At 39.5% G+C, this 16,658-nt stretch overlaps 1 protein-coding gene across 8 annotated transcripts in view; it reads left to right on the plus strand.

The window, feature by feature from the left end:
- Positions 1 to 16,658, plus strand: part of diaph2 (diaphanous related formin 2) — a 426,600-nt gene that overhangs the window by 338,739 nt on the left and 71,203 nt on the right. For all 8 annotated transcript variants that reach the window (XM_023958996.1, XM_023958998.1, XM_023959002.1 and 5 more), the window contains 2 exons: positions 6,763 to 6,927; positions 14,919 to 15,054. In XM_023958996.1, the coding sequence (XP_023814764.1) occupies positions 6,763 to 6,927; positions 14,919 to 15,054 (301 nt within the window). The remainder of the gene's footprint in view (positions 1 to 6,762; positions 6,928 to 14,918; positions 15,055 to 16,658) is intronic.

Here is a 16,658-nt window from a genome sequence, read left to right on the forward strand (position 1 = left end):
TGTCAGCATGAGTAAACCTTCAGTAAAGAACTACCAACCGTCATATTGATGCATGCTTGTGCATTTCAGGCACAAATGAATATCTTGAAGCCTGGATTAATGATTGAGAAATCCAGCTGGTTTGCAAGGTGAGCACATAGCCAGTGTTGTGCTGAATTACCTACAGGGATGAAAAGGAGAAGTAGCTCAGCAACAAACCACCCATAGAGCCTCCATCTTTGTATTAGAGTGACGATTCAAGTGTTTCTTTTTCTTTAGAGCAATGGACTCGATAGATTTTTGTTTTGTATATTTGCTTATTTCCTGCAGGAAAGGTTACTAATTTCTTTTTTTAATGCTTTTTTTGCCAGGAAATGGAGGTCCCCATGACACAAAATAAGGTCCTGATCAGTATATTTACTTGAGGTATCTTTACTTCATTCTTCATAGCCTAAGCAACATAACTGATTTGTTAAGTTATTTTGTTGGACTTTTTACTCTACTAGTACTTAGTTGGAGTTTACAAACATTATAAGATATACAATTTTGTCAAAAAATATGTTAGCAGTTCTTTTTTTATATGTAGAAGTTTTGTCTCTTAGAAATAATGTCTTTAACAATAAATAAATAAATCATTTAATAACAACTTAAATCTATAACTACTAAAATGTTTAAATACAACAAAAATAATCTTAAACTAACAGAACTAGTTACACCTCTTTGATACATTTTTCAAGGAATAAAACTTTCTCCAAAATATACAAACTCTTATCCAACCTAGATAATAACATTTCATTCTGATAACAAAATGAGATGCAGACTTGAGCAGCAGCACAGATGAAAGCTTCTGGTCATAATTTTGTCTAAACACCTTTAAACTGAAAGAAGTCCAAACTTGCAACCAGTCCAATTCAAAAAATCTCCACAGAATTTACTACACTGGACAGAGGATGTTCAAGATGGGTCTCAGTAACTCAGACATGTGTGAGCACTGTGACAGTAATCTAACCGACGGTTACCTGCATGTACTGTGGTTCTGCACACCTGTCCAGGCTCTCTGGCAGCAGGTATGTGCCGATCTATCAGTCTGGCTTAATGTTTTAATCACGGCTTCACCGTCACTTTGGGTGCTTGGTGACATGAGTGCCATCGATACAGATGGAGGATTAGTATCTACAATTAACACTTTTAACTCTTTGTATTGCAAAAACTTTTACTAAACTGGAAAATAAGAAAAATATGAATGTTCGTCAATACAGGAATCTGCTGCTTGGAAAAAATGTCAGCCAAGAGTTCCAGTAACTTTGAAAGTATTCCGTCTGTCTGGTCTCCCATTACTAAATTCACGACTTAGGGGGGTTCCTGGGTGTCGCTGCTTCTTGTCCATCTGCCGTGGTTTTGAGGCTGGGGTTGGGGTTCTTTTCCATCCGGTCCCAAAAAAACGGACACAAATATAATCGAATTAAATAAAGTTTAGCCTACATTACAAAAGGGGTTTATATAAATATACACCTTTTGTGTCAGAAGATTCATAACCCCATGTTGTAACAGTCAAAACTTTCCAACACAAGAGGGTTTCAGCTCTCATCTGTTTGCTCAGCTGTTGGACAGGACAAGTAAAAAAAAAGAAAAAATAATAATAATGCCTGTATTGACTTAAAAAGGGCAATATAACTTTTCTTATCAACCATGCAGGGCTTTTTCCATTCTGTGACTCTGTACTCTGTCCTCCTCTCTCTCTGTGTCAACATAGTGGGTTATGTCCAGTCAGTGGGCAGCTTTGGTGTAATTTGGCCTGCAGGGGCTTCTGGCAGTTGGTATGGGGATAAACAGAGCCGGAATGGTGGGGTCTGGAGCAAAGCAGGCTTAGTGATGGGCCCCGGATGGAGAGGCGAGCCATGCTACACATAGGAGTAGCATTAAATAAACATTAATGGAACTAGGTTACAGGAGATTTATTAGGGAAGCTTTTTGGACACCCACTGTAGGGTTTTAAGCAGTATTTTAATAACTCTCTCATGCACACAAGTAAATAAACCAGGTAAATGATTGCCATCTTCAATGGTGGCCATTGTAAAGTCTGTTTTCATTTTTTTTTAACAATAAATGTATTCTTTTTTTTTTTTTTTTCTCATTTGAAACACTGATTGAAGTGTATTTAAAAAAAAGTCTGTAAATCTGACTTGGATGTAATTTTCATGTCATTTTTCCATGTTAGAAATGAGTCCCCTTAATCTCATCTTAAATCTAGCCTTTCTAGCATGTCAAACTGAAAAAATGTGACTGATTAAACACAGTAATCAGGGTAGAGGGAAGACAAAGATTTAAAATCTAGATTTTTTTCAAGTGTATTTATTTCAGAAGCTGCAGCAGAGATTTTCACTGACATGTCTACTCATCTCAAATTGTCTAAACCAGCTCTTGAGTACAGTCTTTGTCAGATAGTTAAGGAAACCTCATCACTCACTGGCAGAAAGTAAATCAAAAAAAGTGACTGCTTTTCACAGTGTGTTTTTTTTTTCTATGAAAAAAAGTTATGCCCTTCAAAAATGTCTTTAGTAGCATCAAGGTTTCCAACGCTCAGCTCCGAGGCTTTGGTCTTGCTCTGTGTTGGTAAGGTTTAGTGCACAGGGAGTGTCAGCCCCACTGTGAAGACAAGCAGATGAGAAAAGAACAGACTGCCAATAAGGGCTGGGGGTGACCACAGTCTGCCTGATCTGTTACACCGAGAGTCATTGCTTCCACTTCCTGCTCTAATAAAATCTCAGGTGATATGAAGACCAGGCAGGAAAAAAAAACAATTTCTAAAAACTTTTTCTGAAGTAAAGCGTGAAGACATTTTATGGACGAAATAAAAAGTAGCCATGTAGAAGGAAACGTTACTGGAGAACAAAACAAAAGTAAAAGAAACAAGCTTCAGTCATTGAGAAGCAGAAAACCAGACTGAAAGACAGCTGAAGAATGATAGACGGACCCTTCTTTTCTTTTTTTTGTGGAAAATATGTCTGTAAGAATATTCCACCTTTTCCTTCTACTTTGGTATGCATATTGGATGAAGGCTCTGCCACACAGGTCGTGCTGCAGGATAGTGTCCGTCAGGCTCCATCAATATGACACGTCTTTGATGTGGAAATACAAGGAGCAAAAGCCCGGCCGGTTTCAGTCTGTTCCCCAGCGGGAAACATATACCACAGTGCATCTGTGGGTTTTTCAGTGGGTGAGAAAAAGAGATTGAAGTTCAGAAAGCAAAAGCCACAACAAGCACCGGAAGTTGGCACTGCCTCTGTGTGATGTCGCTTCCTTTCTGCAAGTGCTGTAAGATCATCATTTCTAAAGGCCGGATCAGCACTGCAGAGTCAACACTATATGTAAATGTTATTAGCGATGGTGGAGCCCGTACTGGAATAAATCAACATGTTTTTGTGCCTGAGTTAACACACAGTTTTGCCTGCTCTCTGGAATAATCTTGCTGATGATACTTGCTTTTAGGTTTGTAGGTTAAATTTCCATAATTCTAAAGCAATTTCATACTTTGGAGTCTTATTTGCATCATGACTAATTAGGCTTTGTTGAAATGAGAAATTGAAAAGGAATCCAAGACTTGGCTTTAAAATATTACTTGGATGACTTTTTTTTATAGAGAAAGAGGGTTCTGCCGAATTTCTTTAACTTTTTAATGAAATCGACATTTTATATCAGATCAAAGTGGGAAGTAGGAGAGTGACTTTACAGGGTAGTGGGAAGACACAGATTTAAAATCTAGATTTGTTTTCAAGCGTATTTATTTCAGAAGCTGCAGGAGACATTTTCATATTTTCAAGCACGGTTTGGGTTTTTCTGTTCCTTTGGCAAAGGTTTACCTCCACGTCTGCTGGGACCTTTAAGTTTTCACTTAGAAGAAAGAGCCCTTCAAAGCAATAGAGAACAGCAGCCGGACAGAATCAGAGGGAGTAAATCCGATTCAGGGAGTCAATGATGTAGAAACAAGGAGGCGAAAGACAAAGGGAGAGTCCATCTTCTGTCCTCTGTGCACACTGTCCCACATCAAGTCTCGTCCAACCAAGCTCTTCTGCTTCCCCCACTCTGACAAAAGAACACTCAGAACCTTTTGAAAAAAAAACCCACTGATGTAGAAAAGTGTATTTGTGTGCAGAAACATCACACGTTTGTGAATTATAACCTCATTTGTGAATTAATAGCCTCCTTAGGGACAGAGAATAATCTATGTGCCTCACCATGGATGTCTGCATAAATGAGGGAAGAGAAAAGCTAATTTACACAATATTCTAGAAAAAAGGTTTACATCTAAATAATTGTTTCTCAAGATGGAAAATATAAATTCATCTGTAGGTGGTCAGAGAGCTCACATTGCCCATTCAATATAAAAACAAGATTTAAAGTTCTTAACCAAATAAAAAAAATAGAAAGGGCCATCATATGAGGTTTGACAAAAGGAACTGAAACACTTTAGATTAATTTTTTTAAGGATATGATATGTGAGACTTTTTTAGTTACAAATGTGTATGTTTTCTGTCCTCATGGCCCATTTAATTTTACTGAATTGAGTTGTCATTTTGAAAAACAAACATGAAGCTTAAAGTTGTTTAACAGAAGAGTGAACACCTCCTGGAGGGGCTGTTGCTGCACACTGTGCTTCAACTTCCAATTCCAATGTGGGATAGGCTGGCAGCAGCAGTAACCTTACATCAGTCTCAACAATTCTCCAGTTTTCAAAACATCTGCTGGAGTTGGATGAACTGGTAGAAATAATAGTTGGGGCTTGTGGGACAACAGATAGATTTGAATGGTGGGATGTCTGCGGTGAATATTGGTTTGATTTATGTCAAGAATTAGAAAAATCTGACACTAGTTCAAGCTGCAAGGCTTGTGCGCATTGGGATAAGTTGGGATAATAGCATTGTTTTCCTGACAGGTTTCCTGACTCATTCGAAATAATATGCATATTTACTCTTATTTTTTCTTAAATCTTCAGAAAATATATTCTGTTCCATTAAAGGATGTATTCAACATGTATTGAATACACATTGGGCGTCCGTGGTGCAGAGAGGTGGACCTCTGATCGGAAGACTGCAGGTTTGGTTTCCGCCCTGCTCGTCCGGGTGTCAAAATGTCCTTGGGCAAGACACTGTACCCCGCATTGCTCCTGGTGGTTACAGGTTGACGCTATTGTTCGACAGTGTAGCCGCCATCAGTGGGTGAATGGGACTGTGACTCTAAAGTGCTTTGAGGCTTCTAAGAAAACGTGATGTAAAGTTAAAGTTAAAAGTCCCACTATCTGTCACACAACTAGGTGTGTGAAAGTTGTTCTCCGCATTTGACCCATCCCCTGGGGGAGCGGTGAGCTGCAGACACAGCCGCGCTCGGGAACCATTTGGTGGTTTAACCCCCCTATCCAACCCCTTAGTGTCAAGCAGGGAGGTACTGGTTCCCATTTTTAGGGTCTTTGTTGTGGATTTAAACTCACGACCTTCCAGTCACAGGGCATACATTCTAACCACAAGGCCACTGAGCTGGAAACATGTAAGGAGATGCCATTTATCATTTGAAGGTAGCATTCACACCACTATGCCTAAGTCGATTGCATCTCAAAGTGAGTAGTATTTAGGCACAATTAAACAAACAGTGCTGTAAATGGTTTACACATCTTAACCAGAACGTGGTTTAGTGGGCTCAGTTACAGTAAATATCTGATGTGACTGCTAAACGTGCTTAGCCACAATTCTCTAAAGCTATTATGCCAGTCCCATGTCACTATTCTTCTCTTTTCTGATCTTCAGTGTCAACTATTGGACAGGTTTTGGGAAAAAAATGTCATGCCTTTGAACCTTTCTTTCCATCCCACCAAAAATACGTGTACTGATACCTCCTGTATGTTTTCTTCCAAAATGTGTGGTATCCATGCCTTGAATCATTAGGGTTATGTAGGTGTTTGCTAAGGAGAAGTTGAACTATGTGAACACTTGCTCTCTGGTTTGATGCAGATTGAGCATGCCCTAAGAATAAAGGCAAGTCGTCTCTCACAACAGCTGGTATCTTCCACTGCCCATGTTCCTGTTTTAACTATGAGCTTGGTTTGTATCTGCACTTCGCTGGTATACGTGCTGCACCTCTTTTTTTCTTCTTCTTCTGTCACTTGGCAAACATGTTCAAGTGTGCCTTTACATGGTGATATGTATATTCTAATGGAATCGTGCTCTTCCCACCCACAGTGTGAGCTCTGTAGTACCAAGCGCAGTTTCTATAAGGTCAATGGCTGCTGTGATAATGCTTAACTGATGTCTGCTGTCAATAGTCATTGACCAGGAGAAAAGTGCTCCGCCTGTTCAGTAAATTACAGAGTGCGTGTGAGCTCCAAGGTTCAAAACAACCTGACCCCAACGTTGTTGTGTGAAACAATAGAACAATGACTGTAATCAGCTTTTGCAGCAACCAACTGTGTCATGCTGATGACTACAAAACACCTTTCCATTGCTCCAAAACCGAAACTATTAGCTCTCTGTACTATTGACTCCATACTAGGATACATAGGTTATTTCAATGTCACATTATATTTTCTTGAACCTTTTTCAGGCATATGGTCAATTTTGTTGGTGTTGATGTTTATAGGCCCTTTAAACAACGTTGATGACTTTCTTTTTGCGCATCCATATTAATGTGAAAAGTCTTGCTGTATTTCTTGGTAAATGATTCCTGGATGTCTGCCATTTGTGTTTGGAGCTTCACTTGATCTTTTTTTTTTTTCCTTGACTGCATTCCTCTCACGGCTTCAGTAAGCATGCTCGGGAGCAGTATGAAAAACTGTCCACCATGCACAAGAACATGCAGAAGCTCTACGAGAGCATTGGCAGTTACTTTGCCTTCGACCCCCACTCCGTCAGTGTGGAAGATTTCTTCGGAGAGCTGGCCAACTTCCGAATGCTCTTTATGGTGAGTGGGAATTTATTGTTTATGCATCTGGTTGATTCATGTTGTTGCTTTAATTTTCAAAGCAGATGTACAATGCACTCCAGAGGGCACCACCTTTTACACAGGCATGTTTTACACTTGATACTCTTACAAATAAGGTGATGGTACAAGGTTTTTCACTTACTCATAAACACATTTCTGTCAGTATATTTTGATAGATCGTAACAACATTGGGTGATTACATTGGTGGGTTTCTCAGAAATAGCTTAATGAAAAAAATAAAAGGCCACATTCAAAGATTCAAATAAAAACTGAGCCAAAACAAGAGATGAGATTACTGCACCTGAAATTTCTCTGATTGCAAAAGCCAATTGAATTTATTGTCACTATTTACAGTATTTTAGTCTATGTATAAATGACTCTTATATATATTCTTTTTGCTTCCTTTTTTAGCTCGGTATAATTGAAATGGTTTTCCTACGTAGTTTTTTTCCTTAATTTTATGTATATATATATATATATATATATATATATATATATATATATATATATATATATATATATATATATATATATATATATATATATATATATATATATATATATATATATCAAATACATTTATGACATAACACAATTTAGGTACTACATTTTAACTAATGCAATGTAAATCCTTCTAACCATCTTGTGAACCCATGAGGTCGCTGGAGCCAACCAAGCTGTCAGATAAGGGTGGGGTACAACCTGAACAGGTCGCTTGTCTGTTGCAGGGCCACACAATCACACACACTCACATGCATGCCTATCAACCCATTAAGCCTGCTTTTGGACTGTGGAAAGAAGCTGGAGTTCCCACTAAAAGCCCACGCATGCACAAGGAGAACGTGAAAACTCGACAAAGAAAGGTCCCAGCTGGGATTTGAACAAAGGCCTTCTCACTGTGAGGCGAGATTGCTAACCACTACACCCCTGTGGTGCTCCAAAGAATAAGTTTAAATGTAGTAAAATGAATAAATTAATTTTCAGAATTAAAGAATGAAAGCAGCTATTCCTCTATTAACCAGTCATGTATGTTGAAAACATTACTTAATTTTTTTTTAAATAAATGTACAATTTAAAAACCTGACACAAGAGTTTGCACAGTACAAAAAGTTGTGAATTCAAGTTTATCTCAAGAAAAATGACTTTGAGCTGTAACAGAGTGTAGATAAATAGGCCTTGGACAACCTGTCGAAGCCATTTAGCACAGTTTAGTCAGTTTTATGCTTGTCCTGTCTCTTTTTGCTTGAGATAATTCTTTTGAGGGATTTGAATGCAGAGTTCTATGCTGTGACATTTTTGAATCTGCATCTAAGGATAACAGGAAATGTATTTTTCTTTTGGTAAAAATGTTTTCTGTATGCCAAGCTGAGATAAAATGAGAATTCAGAGGCAGTTTCACATAAAAAATAAATGTTCTTGAAGGGGATTTCAAAAAATTAACCAAACAACGTTGCCTCTTTTTGCTTTAAAGAGGTCGCCTTCTGTGAGTTTTACTTTATAAAGCATTTATAAAGGGAATATTCAATTAGAAATTAAACAGGCAAAATAAATGCCAAGGTAAACATCATATCTTGCTGGGGGTTGATTTATTGCTGAACAGTTTCTAAAGCCTTTCTCTGTGTCTTTTGCTCCTTTACTTCCTTTCAACCTCTGCTGGCACTACCCCAAAACCTTGCAGTGTTAAGATGATGACACAGGGCCCAGGCAACAGAGTCTCACTCTTTACACCACATTAATGTAAATAGCAAGGGTCCCCCTGTCTAAATCTTTCTCTCTTTACTGTGATCCCCGAATGAAACCAACTCTGCATTCCCACTGATCAAAGTGCACATGCACACAACACAACATTCCCTCCGGGATGCCAGAATGGCGTATCTCTAAAAGAGGCATCCACCCAAGAAAATAAATTATTCTCTCAAGCAAATAGCTGCATATGAATATTTTATTACCTATTTAAACTTTCCTGCTTTGGTTAAGGGGAGGGAAGTAAGGGGGAATATAGTGTTGCTAATATATCCATCCAAAAACAATCCTTTAATCACCATATTCCTCAGATATTATTTATAGTTTTTGGATCTTAGGTTTGCTGACAGAAAGGCTAATCCCTTCTGATTGCAGAGCACAAGGAATCATTGGCACTTTCTATTTGAATGTTGCTTTTGTTGTCGTACCCAGTGAAGCAAATGGGCTAGCTCCTTTGCGACACAATGGGAAAAAAACTTGTATATAGCTTTTTCTGAAAGTGATGGGAACTTTGTGGACAGGTTTGATGCGTTTTTATCTTTGACACAATCGACCTACATCAGTTATCGCAGATATCACTAAACTGCAAATCAAATGACTGCACTGACTTGTGGTCAGGTGACAGTTTAGCCAAATTTAGCCTCTGTAATTCACTTTCTTGGCTCGGCTTTGTCTTCTTCAGACTTTTATTTTTATTTTGTCATTAGTAAAACATTGAGCTGTTTGACACAGACAAAACATCCTCATTAACTTCTGTCTCTGTTGCAGTGCCCTGTGTAATGCATTTACAGCACGAGGCATCTGTAGCATTAAATAATCCCATAGCAATATAGTCACCGATAAATTGCTTTTACTAAAAAGCTCATAAAAAGCTCAAGCTTAATGCACCCAGCCGACATAAGACATTTAAGGAAATCCATTGACGGCAGTACTCACAGAACTGAATGTAACTGATAAGAGAATCCATTAACTCTTATTTTCCTTCTGCTCCATTCTGTGTCTCTCCATCACCCATGTCCTTTTTCTCTCCCTGTTAGTTTTTCCCTTCTGGCCAGGGAAATATTATATGATTTCAGTGCATAGAGTCATTACTTAAAAACCCCAACAATTTGTTAATTTAATGCTTCAACCGTATTCTGTAACAGAGTACGAGTGAAAATTTAGTCACAAAGTGTTTGTAATCCTGACCAGGAGCATATTGATGAGGATTTTGAGGCCTTTTTTCCCACTAACGAGTTATCAAAGCTCAGCAGATGTGCTGAAATGAGCCAACAGTCCTCCTTGTTAATTAAGTGATTTTCCAATACCACCAAAAGACTCATACTGAGTCAACAAAGTAGCAAGATTGATTAGCATTGGGATTACACTGGTGTGTCTGTTCCTTTTCATTTCATTGTACAACAGACAATGACAATAAAGCAAATCTATCTATCTATCTATCTATCTATCTATCTATCTATCTATCTATCTATCTATCTATCTATCTATCTATCTATCTATCTATCTATCCATCTATCCATCCATCCATCCATCCATCCATCCATCCATCCATCCATCCATCCATCCATCCATCCATCCATCCATCCATCCATCCATCCATCCATCCATCCATCCATCCTTGGGTGTGGATCCATCCTCTTCTGTAGCCATTTGATATTAAAGGGCCTATATCACGTGAAATTAACTTTTTTGAGCTTTTGAGTGTATTGTAATGTTCATTCCTCTCAAAAAAGAATTTCAAAGCGCTATTTTGCTCCATTCACACATCTCTGAGTATTCCTCTGAAAACCTGCATTCTGAGCAGCAGCCCCTCCCAACCCACGAAAAGGAGCAGGTTCTCACATTGTGACGTAGACCAGTGAGGAACAGCCCCTTCCAGGAAGAGTCTGCCCTAGTAGCACTGCCCCCAGGCGAACACCCACTTTCTCCTTGGAGCTATATGCAAAACATCCATCTTTGCAAAACTTCTGAGGTTGTTTGTTTTTTGTGGGCGAAATGCAGACAGGCTGCTGAGGTCGGCTCTAGGTTGACGTCATGAAATGTCCGACATCCATATGAAGCAAAAGGCAGTAGATCGAGTCTTCTTACTTCAGCGTAGGAAAATGAACTGTGAAAATACCTAATATTTCATTTTAAAAAATTGTTCTTTGGTGTGCGAAAGGTAATATATTATCATATCTACAGATATAGTTTATTCTGAATGGCTTAAAAAAATCATTTTTTTTATTTGATTTGAAATTGTTTATTTCAAACAATCAAAGGAATAATGCACAAAACAATACAATAAGCATTAATACATTCATTCAAAGACATATCAAACTTAAGATAAGTAGATATTGAATCAAAGATTGCTTGAAAGGGAGTGAAAGGAACCGATCTTATATAATCCCACCCCTGTTCTACTGTTAACATTCACACTGAAGGCATCAAAACTGTGAATTAACACATGTGGAATTATATACATAACAAAAACGTGTGAAACAATGGAAAGTTTGACATATTGTAGGTTCTTTGAAAGTAGCCACCTTTTGCTTTGACTACTGCTTTGCACACTTTTGGCATTTTTTTCTCAGTGAAGTTCTTTTTAAAAAGATTTATCATTACACTTGAGTTGTCAGATTAGCATCAAGTTGTGTATTCTTGCGTACAGCCGAGTTATCTCAGTGTGTAACCTTTGACTTCCTGAAGCTATTTTCCTTACATTCTATCAATCAGTGCTACAGGTGGCTTATAAACACATTTGCAGCTTAAAGCCAAGTTGTTGAGACATAGCAATAACGCTCCTTGTGTGAAATCACTGGTGCTGCTAAGCAGTAGGAATATATATTGCTCTCTCATTGGACCAGGACACTCCAGTGCACGAGAGCAGAGCTGAGTGGTGAGAAGTGTCATGTGTAAGGTCAAGGAAGAACAGTAAAACATTTCATGAATAATTGAAAGAACGCACCTAGAAAGGGAAACATCGCCCTGGTCCGTCTTATGAGATTAAACCCGTGGGTTACACAAAATTCAAGTTTCCAGTAAGGTATGGATGCAGCAGAACTCATAATCTTCAGCTTAGTCACACTGCATGCCATGAGTGTAGCATCCGCCCGCTTCATCTCCTCTCTGAGCCTAAAAATATCTCACACTTCAGCAGTCTCACTGGCAATGCAACTTACCATTTATATTTTATAAAACATACACACGCAGTTTAGTCTTAGATTTAAATCTAAAACACTTTACGTTTACCAATTCTTTAATTAGATAAATTGGATTACACATTGCCATTAGAGCTTACTTAATTGTTCATGTCATGCATTAAGCTAAATTGATGAAAAACGTCTGAGAAATTTTGGTCCACTTTGATGTGATGGTTTGACAGAGCAGTAGGGGGCAGAGTTGATACTGACATATTTGTAAAAATGGACAGATCAAGAATAATTTAAACAAAAGGACAGCACAGGTAGGATGGCTTGAAGACAATGTGAGAGATTCAAGACTATGATGGTTTGCCATCCTTCCAAAATCAATACTGGCCTTGAGCTTTGTGGAGCCATGGGGGGTACTGAAGCCTATCCAGCTTTCATAGGGGAAAGGCGAGGGCCTAAACCAGTCCATAGCAAGGTTACATTCAACCATGGAATGGATACATTGACATTGATATTTAAGGAGTGGTTTTGACTGCATGTTAAGCCATGCTTTTGAGCTGTGGAAGGAAGCCATGCTCCAAGGAAGGCCACACATCTAGAGAGAGTGCATGCACACCACAAAGACAAGACCCAGTTGAGTTTTAAACAAAGGGCTTCTCGTCGACTTAGTACATTAGCGTGCAGCTCCCTCATACAGTTTAGTCCTGAACAAAGAAGAGATGGAATGAGGACCAGTGACTGCTGAGACATTTTGAGTGTATTTTTTTGTGTCAGCATTATTCTATTTAAAGTACCTGTCTAAATGTGAGTTCACTACAGAGTCATGCAGAGTTGGACCTGGTCAAAAGCTACAGAGGTATACTATCAAGTTTGCTCTGTTGGTGACCCAAGAAAATGCCGTAACAGAATGCCACTGTTACCAGCTTCTTTCACGTCCTCACCTCGCACTGTTCTCATGCTGTTCTCTCCTAGGTCCTCTTTACCGAAGTCACACAACAACACATCTTGTACACACCGCTCCGTACATTCTGGAGAAAATTTAAGACTTTCATGTTCGCCTTATGGTTGTGAAAGTACTCTATATAAAAACTATGATAAAAGGAGCGGCCTGTTAGCTGCCCCCCCCCCCCACACACACACACACACACACACACACTCACACACGCACACTCTAAGAAATGAATTTCCCACCCCGCTGCCTCGCCGGATTTGACATGCAAATTTCGGCCAATCAGATCAACCAGAAAAGTTACCGCCCCAAGTGACAAAAACGCCCACTTGACACTGCGCGCAGTCTGCGTGCTCAGTTAGAATTGTACCTGCACGGTTGTAAGGTTCGCTCACTCAGTTCCTGAATCCACCCACTCAGTTGTCTTTGCGCTCCTTCAGTTAATGGCAGCGATGAAACGCTAATGATCATTCTCATACCAACATAACAGCGGTGGGGCTCGCGGGGAACTTAACTGCATCTTACCCAGACGCAGAGCTGTAAGGTTTCACTTTGGCACATGCAGAGATATGCTGTTTCACCTGTTCTGCTTTTTCTTTGCTCCCCCTAGTGGCAGATCACACGGGGATTGTTTTATTCTGTTTATACTTTTATTGTTTTATTCTGTTTTCATTTATTTATTATACTTTTTAGTTCTGAGCTCTCAAAAAGAATGACTAATGGACAAAGAATAATACAGCTTCCAATGTATACTTGCTGCTTCGATTATTAATTATGCTGTTTGATCAGAGTATTATAATTAAGTTGTATATTCATGTTTACAGTCAAAATCAGTTGTTTGTTTAAAGTGTGTTTTGCCGACAGGATTTTTATGTGTAATCTCCATAATTTATCTTTCAATTTATGCGGCAGTCGTGCACTGGAATGAACTGAACGGTGTCAGCGGACGAGAACAGAAAATTCCATGCTGTCAGAGCCGCCCATCACTTAAACAAAATCCGCTGGTTAACCGTTTCACAGCCGAACGCATGGCACCGCTCTCATCCCGTCTATTTCAAAGTGCTTGTAATCAATACTTCTTGCAGAGGCAGCGGTATCATTTACACAGGTTTGATGTGGTGAAATGCAGGTCGCTTTGTAAGTGTTCACTCACTTGAAGCTGCCCGGGAAACCAATCTCCATTTACTCTCTTTTTCACCCTCAAAATGGATTTTTATATTTTACATACATTTTTCGGAGTATTTCACCGTTTTTAGTTGACCTCTCCCTCCTTTCCACCTCCGCTGCTTTTGCCGCACGACATGAAGACGGTGACAATTAGGCATGTCCTTGCTCATGGAGAAAGGCTCTGCTATTGACAGGCATGATGAGCTGCTCTTTCCTTCTTCCTTCCTCCACAATCCCCATAATCCATCTGTTTTAGCTGCCAACACGGCACATTCATCAGGACCGCAGGGGCATTTGTTAGGAGGGACAGCCTTCTGTCACCACTTTTCATATCAGTGCACACACGGGGCTGTGCCTTCACTTACTGACGCACAAATACACGCGCAAGATGCTAATAGACGCCAACACACGGCACACGCAGTCACACCCATGTAAGAACATGCGGCATGACCTCTTACACATTTGGAGCTAACCTGTGATGGACTCTTTCCAGGGCTCCACTACAGGCCTGGGATGTGAGAACATTTTGTTGTCTCCAAAGGTCACACTGTTGCGTCTTATTCTCTGTTGGCAGGAGAACAAACTGGCACATTTGTAGAAGCCTGAATACCTGCTGTTGAATCTTTCTCTTTCCCTGACTCCTTCCTGACATTTCAGCTGGTCACGAAGGCGGAGAGGCACGATACCGCTTTCTCCATCCTCTGAGACAGGCACACTGCTGTTGCACTTTTCACATATAATTGCTACCCCATGATGTCAATGGAAATACTGTATACGCATCTAACCCTTCTGAGTAGGGCACATATACATACCAAATCTTTGTGTGATTTAAAAACAGTCTAGAAAGCTTTAAAGAAAAACTAGGTTATAAATATTTTGATTTAATAGCTTATCTGTGATGTGATAGCAACAATGACAAAGGAGGGGCAAGGTGACAGGTGCCATATTCTGATTTTATCGGGTCTTGTGTGCCTCATCAGGAAGCTGTGAAGGAGAACCACAAGAAAAGGGAGGTGGAGGAGAAGATCAAGAGAGCCAAGCTGGCAAAAGAGAAAGCAGAGCGCGAGAAGCAGGAGCGCCAGCAGAAGAAGAAGCAGCTGATTGACATGAACAAAGGTATGTCATTTGTCCCTGTGCCACCACGGAGATGGAGATGGGTAGACAGGTGGGGGTGGGATGGCAACATGTCTGCAGAGGAGAGTTTTTATGGCATTTGGCTTCTGCCAGAATTGAACTCGGTGTAGTCAGATAGGGAATGGGGAGGATCCTGGTTTTACAGGCCTCTCAAAGCTGATCAAATTCAAACCAAAAAAAGCATGTTCATTGTAAAAATTCTGTTTTTAAAGCTTGATTATGAAAAGGCGGGGAAGAGGGACTCTCTGCTGATTAAATACCCACCCTGATTCTGGTGTCATCATTAGCTTTTCATGTTGTTTTTTTCAAGCAACACAAGAGAAATCTCAGTCGGTTTCCAGGCAGCGTGTTAGATTTATTGTTCTAAACTGCTGCAGTGACTCCATTGTCCTCCAGCAATGCCAGTAAGTCTGGTATTGATCTCTGTAAGTTGTAGTTGTTCACACATGGAAAAATTAGGGTGACAGAGCTGAATGCCTGCTTCTAGTTTTGCCAATGACATTGAGAAGGAATGTCAAGCCTGGAAGGGCTTTGCAAGCAATCAGACGGCTCTTTTGTCCATTATTTATTTATATTTCAGACAAACAGACAGGGATTTCCACATTTCATGAGTTTCTAAATGTCAGCGCCAGCCAAGGAGCCCTTTGTAGCTCAGCCACATTGGGAAATTTAACGCGACAGATTCCAGTACGCCAAAACTCTCTGAAATAATTGATCCATGCTAAAGTTCCTCCGTTTTGTTGTTCCTTACCTCTCTGAAAGCTTTACTTTTAAAAACCCAACACAGCTGGGCTAATGGAGGCCTCTCTCTCATTCCACATAACCAGATTGAGACAGATAGAAAAATAGGAATAATATTAAATATTTCTGCCAGAGAAGATTTTGATCTTGGCTTTTTTGAATACCGTAATATGACTTTCAGTATGAATAAAACATGAGGATGACACAGGCAACATTGCCTGCAGCCTTGGAGATAGTGGGGATTGTCCAATACCTGGATTGCTGGACTGTCGCAGTGACATTGACCTTGGACGTTACAAAATAAAAGCTTTCAAACCCAAGACGTTCAAAGTCTTGGCTGCTTTTTCTTCATCAAGGCGCTAACCTGCTTGGACTGAATCTTGAACGTTTTTTTTTGTTCTAACTTGTTTCTTGGTAAAATTGAATCAGATGAAGACGGGAATACTGTGAGAATTGGAAGATGAAGCAAAAGCAGGTCCGTATTCATATTAGAGTTTCGGATTTTTGGTTCAGACACACTTTGATATTTAGGGTTTTTTCTTGCCTCCACTTTTTTTTTGGGGCTTGACAGCTTTGGCTTAAGAAGCTTGGCTCTTGTTTCTCTTTCTGATCTAAAATTCCTCATGCGCTTCACATATTTGCAGAGTTAGGTATTTGAGGAGATTCTCATATCAATATTTCATACTGAGCTTCAGCACGGTTTTCTGCGAAGGTTGGGGAAAATATACTAGCGTGCAACACAAAGAGACCTGTCTAATTCCTCTAACCATTAATAAATCATGTCCAAACATTTTCTCCATGAATTTTGAATTAAAAGGTTCAGAGGCTAAATGAAACATTGAAAT

Source organism: Oryzias latipes, chromosome 10 (assembly GCF_002234675.1).
Source record: "Oryzias latipes chromosome 10, ASM223467v1".
Lineage (NCBI taxonomy): Eukaryota > Metazoa > Chordata > Actinopteri > Beloniformes > Adrianichthyidae > Oryzias > Oryzias latipes.